This window comes from Buceros rhinoceros, unplaced genomic scaffold, assembly GCF_000710305.1.
Source record: "Buceros rhinoceros silvestris isolate BGI_N320 unplaced genomic scaffold, ASM71030v1 scaffold37154, whole genome shotgun sequence".
Taxonomy (NCBI): Eukaryota; Metazoa; Chordata; class Aves; order Bucerotiformes; family Bucerotidae; genus Buceros; species Buceros rhinoceros.
In genome coordinates this window covers 14310-22235 of record NW_010410646.1, presented here as the reverse complement: position 1 = coordinate 22235, position 7926 = coordinate 14310, and the positions used below count along the sequence as shown (strand labels likewise).

The 7926-nt window shown below is 51.2% G+C and overlaps 1 protein-coding gene across 1 annotated transcript in view; it reads right to left on the bottom strand.

Moving 5' to 3' along the window:
- Positions 1-1010: 1010 nt before the first annotated feature.
- Positions 1011-7926, bottom strand: part of RPRD1B (regulation of nuclear pre-mRNA domain containing 1B) — a gene marked incomplete at its 5' end in the record, with an annotated part of 20543 nt that continues 13627 nt past the window's right edge. Inside the window, one exon of the mRNA XM_010135711.1 lies at positions 1011-1326. Within this exon, the coding sequence (XP_010134013.1) occupies positions 1177-1326 (150 nt within the window). The remainder of the gene's footprint in view (positions 1327-7926) is intronic.

Genomic DNA, 7926 nt, shown 5'->3' with positions numbered 1-7926 from the left:
GCGTCTCACATGTAACGTCAGCCGCGGCAGCTCCAACACCGGCCAGCAGCACCACGACATCACGATGGTGGAAATCGGCCACCGTTTGGGTTTTCTTCTTTTTTTTGGCTTTTCCCGATTACAAAAATCATCTCGCAAGAATCTGTGACACAAGATTAAGATGAAGCACGTCCTCCTAACACCTACATGCATGGACACGGTGTGTGCACACACAGGGCATGTGCAGGTTATCAGGGTCTATTTTCTACATCAGTCAGTATTTATACCACATTTAACTCCTGTGATTCAAACAACTCCACTAAAGCCACAGAGAGAATTCAGAGAACAGTACTTCCAGGGTGACTATCCTGTGAGCAGGCCAGGCAGTGCCTGTCACAGGGCGGTCACAGCTGAATACACCTCTCCAACCTCTTGGCCTCTGCCACCATCCAAGTCTGTGTATCCAAGAAGAAAAACGTGGTATAAACCCGAGGTGGCTGGAACAAAACTTGCCTCCGCTCGTTTAGGTAACATCCAGTTCTGTGTCGCTCGGCAGAGTACATTGTGACTCTCTCTAACTCTCACAGAAAAACTGATTATTTTTATTACCTGGGGTGAGGTTCGATTTCCGTACGTGCCAAATCAGAACTATCTTCACCTCAGTCCCACGGCAGCGTGAGGAACTGAGGATTGCATAAAAACACGTCTTGCACCAGGGTTCCACAGATGCCCGCCCCGGCACAGCGCCTGTGCACACACACGCCCCCTTCGATGCCACCGAGAGGAGGTTCCGAACCCAGCTAACCCCGGCAGGGCCCGCTCAGCCACAGCACAACACCTTCACAGAGGACAAACGTTACGTGGTCAACCTTCCTTTGAAGGCCCTCCCGGTTTCTATGCACATGATTCTCAGGGCTTTGTGGGGAAACAAGTGCTAAGAGCAAACAGCAACTAAAGAGTAAGGGAAAACATGAGGGAAGTTTGCCTAGATGGACTGTCCCCACTCCAGAGCTCACACGAACCAGCTCCTCTTCCTCCCCTCCCGTGAGCCAGCGTACACAGAGCTCGGGCAGCCGAGAGCTCAAAAGCAGGGTCTGCAAGTTCCTTCCTACCGTAGATCTTGGAAGACTGGATTTCCAGTCAACACCAGTTGTCTGTCTTCTGCTGGTAACAATGGAAACTGGGGACACCATTTGTTTAGTCTGTTGAGAACAGGTCCCCGGCCGACGGCAGCGGTGCCAGCCCTCCCGTGACGTTGGGCAGCAGTGACAGGTCGGGAAGGCTCTGGATGTGGGACTTCAGCTCCTTGCGGACCTGGGTGACTCGAGCAAGCTTCTGTTTGTACTCCTGAGGGAGAGACAAGAGGAAGCAGGTTAAGCGTGGGTTCTTTAGCCAAGCCAGGAGCACTCTCCACTGCGGATCCCAGGAGAGGGCTTCTCCAGCAGCTGCTGGGTAGCTGCACACCTTGTCAGTGGCACCCAAATCTACCGCCTGTCCCCAGGTCTGGCACCCCTACAGCACTAACCCTGCCCTTAACTAATGCCCTGCATTAGTTAAGAGGAGCTGTGGAAAACACCCCTGAGTCCCCACACGCTGGGGCCTGGCAGAGCATTTGAGAGAAGCTTCACTACACAGTTGCTCTGTTTGCATGTTCGTCCCCAGGCTCCAGGCTTCTACCCCCTACTACACACACAGAGCTTCCACCCTCCAACTCAGAGAAGTAGAACCACCACTATGCTGCTAAAATGGTCTTTTTTTTTTCCAAGCTTGATCTGTTTTGAACATTTAGACAATCCAATTCTCCCCTTCAAGGCATTAAATCAAGACCAAGTTTTGGCTGTGAACTCTCCCTGTCAGCCAACTCTCCTGGCAGCCACAGGAGCTGCACCACGGGACGGGCATGTTAGCAAACACCACAGATCCACGTGTGAGAACATGAAATGTAAACCAGAGAAAGCCATGGCCACACTGGACTGAAACCAGGCGAAGTTTAGACACCACTGTTCCCAGCATTTTGTTACAAAGGGAGAAAACCAGTGAGTTAAACGCCTTGGAGAGGAAACGGGTCTGCACTGAGCGTTAAAAGCCCAGCAAGAAGTACCTGTCTGCGTTCAGAAATCTCCACGATCGAGGAGACGCCTGGGAATGGTGACTTCCAGAAGACAGTTCAGACCCTGGGAATGACTGACTGAGCCAGAGCAGCACTGATCCCAGTGAGCTAACACTGAATTGCAGTTAAAGGTTGATGGCGTGTAATTGTCCAAGTTTTGTGATTCTAAACGCTCATGGAGCAGTCATGGAAGCTGTTCCAGGAACAAAACACATCAGCACACCATTTCTGCTGGCACGCACTCATCTTCCCCATGATGAATATTTTTTCGTGGAATCTCCGGAACGCAGGAAACAACGAGCTTAAGAAAAATCACACTCGTAGTCAGCCGTAATATCAACCTGCTTTTCACTTCTTAATTACTTGGCAGAGAACAGTTACCAGAGAACAGAAGTTTGTCTTTGAAGATCAAATAAAACCAGGCACACGTTTAATCGAAACATCTTTCTGAAGAGTTTACAACTTTAATCCAGCCTTTCCAACCTTCTCAGTGACAGAAATTCCCTTCACCTTCTCCAGAAACCAAAGCAGAGCAGCTCCTGCAGGGTCACAAGCAGCGAGTTTACACCCTCTGTGCTCAGACCAGTGAGAGCAGGAGCCACGGCAATGACACGGGTCACCCCCATGCCCAGAACGGCTCTAGAAATACACCCTGCACAGCTGACGGGCAGGTACCATCACAGCTATTCCAACTTACAGCCTTGGTAAGGCCCAGCAGGTTCACACACACCTCCACAACCAGCACCTCTGTTCACGCACACAGGAAATCAAGTGCCAGCACAGCTTGACCTGCTCAATAAACTGAAGTGTTCTGTTCTCAGAGGAGAACAACCGCAAACACACCTCAGCAGAAGGTGCACCCATCGCTCAGGAGTGCGAGGATTTGTTTTCTTTTCAGTGGAAGACAAAGAACTGGGATCAAATTAAGACCACAGCTCAGCCCACACCCTCAGTCATACCAGATGGGAAACACTCAACTAGGGACACGAGTCAAGTCATCTCATAAGAAGAGAACAAAGCCAGGAAAACACCCCAGAATGTTCAGCACGAAGACTGTGTTTCACACAGCGTCCTCCCCTGAGAGCACAGGGAGGAGAGACGGCGATGGCAACCAGAGTGCTCTGATTGGGGCTGGCATGGCACAAGAAACGCCAGGCAGGGGACAGCAGAGGAGCAGCTCCTGCGCATACGCGATACAGACAGCAAAAATACTGCCTGTAGGACAGTGTTCTGAATGCGGGCTGGCACAAGGTGGAAGAGGCTGGACCAGAGGCTGGGGTTTGCTGCCCAGAAGGCTGCCTTAATTAATAAATGAATAAATAAGTCATAATTCAGGGTACTGCTGGGGAGTGATGGGTATCAAGCCAGGAAGAAAAGGGCAGCGCTTTCTCAAAAATGCCAAACTCTGTCAAGAGTGAACACTGACACATTTTTCTTTTTGCTGTAGCAATTCTTACGAAAGCTGGGAAAGAAATCAGAAGGTGGCCAAGGCAGCTGTCAAGGCCTCCAAATTTAATATATGGGTAGAAGGTGCAAATTCCAAACATAAGCCAAGGAAATGCCTCAGATAGTGTTTGAATAGCCAAGGATTGCACAAGGATTCTGTAAAAAAAGGTCAGGTAAAAAAAGATCAGCATCCTGCCATTCTCAGGGTAAAACTGCCAGGAGGAGCCGGATACGCCACTACTAGCGGAGAGTCGGGACTGGGACACTGCGGTTCTTACGCTATGGCAAACACACGGATACCGGAGCAATTCCTCTACACGTGAGCAGCAGCGACCTGTTCCCAGAGCTACAACTGACAGCTTCAAAGGCAGAGGCAAACATCGCTCTGAACACATCTGCGTTCCCAGGGACACTCCACATCGAGAGCGATGCGGAGCTGTCAGAAACACCTTCTCACCTGGAACAGGGAGCTTTGTACATCTGCAAGGATAAAGAAAATCAAGTCACCCTGAGAACCACTTTGGTTCAATTCTAGGTAATTCTACCTTACTAGTAGGTTAGTGCAGCCAGTAACTAGCCCACACAAAAGCGTTTGTTGAAGCGGAGAGGCCTAAACGCCATCTGCTAAAAAAAGAGAGAAAAAAAATACAAGGAAAAGACAGCAACAGCCCCCAAACCGTTAAAAACTCTGGCTCAGGGAAACATCACTGAATTGAGGAATGGAAACCACGTTCTAAAGGAGGGCTCCAGGAACTGAGATTTCCTAGAAGAGAAGGTGGCTGTCTGGATAGAGTGACACACAGCCTCCCGCACGCTTCGCCCTTTCCGCTGCTCAGGGAGCAAAGTGCTCCGTGGGCTCGTGGCAGAGCCCCGAAGCCAGAGCTGGGTCAGGGTGTGCCGGCTGCACCAAAGCGCCGGGCAGGAGCACCACAATGCCGGGCAGGAGCACCACAACACACGCACGGCGAGGAGCCACCAACAGGGCCTGGAGCCAGCCCATCACTCCTGGGCAGCTGCTCCGAGAAGCGGAGAACTCCAAACTCCCAGGGGCTTCAGAAGCACCTGCCAGGGGATGGGACCCTCGTCTGAAGGGCGAGGCACGTCTGTTTGACCTTGCCTTTGGTACTGCTCAGGAACCCAGCTCGGCTCCGCTCAGGAACCCGCATCAGCAGAGAACTGCAGCCCCTTCCAGGCTCAGGGGCTTTTCCTTTCCCACAAACCAAGCTGTGGCTTTTATGAAACAGCTTTTATGGGAAACCAAGTTTTCCACGTAGCCCCTGACAGGCTCTGAAACCACGTCTTGCTGCTTTTTGCAGAAGGTCCCTCCATCCTGCAGAACTGAGAAGTATGAAGTGCACTTGAAAGCAGCTGCTACTTTCCAAGGTTCTAGCCTGTACTCCGTGTGTCTCACTAATTGCCTCACTGCATTGTAGGCTTTCATTAAGATTAATAGTATTTGGATGCTTTGCTTTTTTTAGACAAAATAATGAGATCTGTGCTGTAAGCAGGAGTTTCAGGATGACACAGAAAAAACTGGCGCTGTGCCACACGAATGCTTTTGCTCATCAATGCTCCCTCTCAGTACGCAGCACTCTACACCCACAGCGGCCACCCCAGCGAGAGACTCCGTCCTCGAAACAAACGCACAATCAAAATTCGACACTGCTGAACACGTCTGAGGAAAGTGCTCATTCACACCCTGCCTGAAGGTTGTAAAACCAGCTACCCAACAGGTCAGGAACTCATCCCGAGGGTGGCGCCTGGCCTAGCCCACCCTCATCGAGCGACACAACACGGGCTTCGCTTTATTTTAGCTTCAAATTTGCACTGGGCAGTTCTGCTCCCGTGCTGGGTCAAGCAGTAACGTGCTGTAAGGCATCACGGCAACTGCATCTTCTGAAAAACATCTAGCTCAGCATTACTGAGAACTGCGAAAGCGAACGGGAAGAGCAGCCAGTCTGTCTCCGGTCTGACACACTGCAGCTTGAGCCGGCCGTATGAAAGCCAGAGACCACAGAACTCTGGGGAAAACCACACCAGCGGCTCGATGGACCTGTGAGAGGAGCAGGCAGTGAAGGGAGAGCTGTGACAGGGATCTGGTAAAACCCCTATTTAAAACCAGTGACCTGACCACACCAACACAGCGGGCTCATTAGGGGCTCCCCAGCTTTCGCTGCCACCTCACCTGGGTAAGTACTTTAAACACACTCATTAAAACACCTTAGCACAGGATGTCACCCTGACAGCCCAGCTCCAAGAAAAGACCTGAAGGGTGTTGGGAGAAAATTGCCAAATAAAAAGACTTCCAGAGCAGGGTGTCAAGCTCCTGCTCCGCAGTATGTGAACAGCACAGGTAAGCCCCAAGTTACCTCCTGACAGAACAGTTAGACGCTGCACATCACCATTAGAACTGTAACACGGTTTCTGTCGTTGGTTTTGGGTTTACACACACACCCACCCGGTGTTCTTTATTATCTAAGCAAGCATGGACTATTATTTACCAGTATTCCCAGTATATATTGACCTACAGGACAACCCAACACGTCACTGGTTTTTAGCACAGATAACTTTTTGAAAAGCCCACCGTCTGATTTCAGTTTCATGCTCAGGAGCAGCTCCACGCAGCAGATGCCTGGTCTGCATGGGACACACACGATCTCCCCAGCTCCTGCCAGGCTGCTCCTTCTGGCCTCCTCAAAAGCCCCTTTTCTCCGGTGTAAACGGTGCCAAGTTCCACATTCCCTCAAGCTCCGCGTCTGAACAAGTCCCATTCTGAAAGTGCAGCCTGTGCTGCGTTCAGCCAGTACAAGGACAGATCGGCCTCCCCGTGTGCCGCTGCGGAAGGCAGCGGTCAGTGTGCCAGGCAGAATCACCAGCGGTCCACTTGGTGGGAGGAGCAGCTTTCTCCACATCCGTTATAACCACCCTCACAGAAAGCAAATCTCAAAGTCTGCAAAGCAGACGTGACTTTGCCTTGTAAGGAAACCCTACAGCCCTGGACATAAAAGCACTCTTGGTCAAGAGGCAACAGCTGACCAAGAGTCACACGGAAGTCGAGAAAAGAACCAGAAATACACATAATTGATCCATCAAGGTGCTCATCTCCACGCAAATGCACTGAACACAAGGGGCAGATCAGACACGTTTAAGGCCCGATGCAGAACCCAAAGTCCTCCAAGATAGCTTGTCTGGGCACTTGCTGGGCAAGGACCCAGGTGCCACCTGGAAGACGACCTGGGCTGCTCCAGAGCAGTTGGGCTGCCTGACCCCCCTCCTCAGCAGGGTGAACCAGTGCAGGCCCAGTGCTGGAAGGGCTCCCAACAGCCACATGGCCACTGACTCCACGAGGTCAGGTAACAGAGGGGAAACATCTTCATCCCATAAGCTCACTGCAGCAGAACCCACCTCAAAAGCAAAGCGAGAACAAATGCCAGTGGTGAAGCCAGCTTTCCTGGCAGTACTAAACCAACAAACCTTGCGCAACGCACGTGAAAGGATCAGAGCTTGAATGACATATTTACTTGCGGAGCTTCGGTTCATTTCCATGCCTTCAGTTTTGTTCCGTCTTGCTCTTTGAATTGTGACAAGGCTTCTCTCACTTGCGGCACCGCTCATCACACTTCACCAGAGACGGTATTTCTGCTCTTGGCAGGTACATGCTCTGAAACCCCAACTGATCTCCTTGCTCTCCTCTTTGCTGAGGGCAACTTCAGGTTGTCCAACAGAAGAGGCAGCACCAGCAGCCTCTGCAGAGCACTTCTCCAGCTGCTGAAGAAGCCTCCTCCCCCTCTTCATCTCCTGGCCTTTGCAATGTTTAAAAGCTCTCTTGGAACTGGCCTGGCTTGCCACTGTACACTGGCAACACAACCCAGCTTCACACGCAGCATCCTCTTCCCTCAACCCACACTGGGGGAGCAACTGATGTTCACGACAAGACCCAGCATTGAGGGCACGGGCAAACAGCGACATACTCACCTCTGAGCGTCCTACTGCTTCTGGTTGCTAAGCAAAGCAGTGTCTATACACAGGTTCACCTCAGTAAGTGCATACACACATCCTGTGTTAATACTGGACGATGTGTATTTGCTGCTGTTCGTTCTGTGTGGTTTCACCTGCAGTACTACTGTGATAACTCACAAATGCCTACACGTACCTACGCAGTGAGGAAATTAAACCTCTGCAAAGACAAAAACTCTTGCCTCCATCCACACCTCACACAACGGGATTAGATTCAGCACAACGCTAGTTTATCACAGCACGATGAAACAGCCTTTGCCCTTGTCGCACACCCAAAGGCACGACGGGCTGACGGCTGGACACACTGAGGTGCTGTTCGTCACTTTTTGCCATGTTAACGAGCACTTCTGACTCACAGACCTGAGCTCGACGCT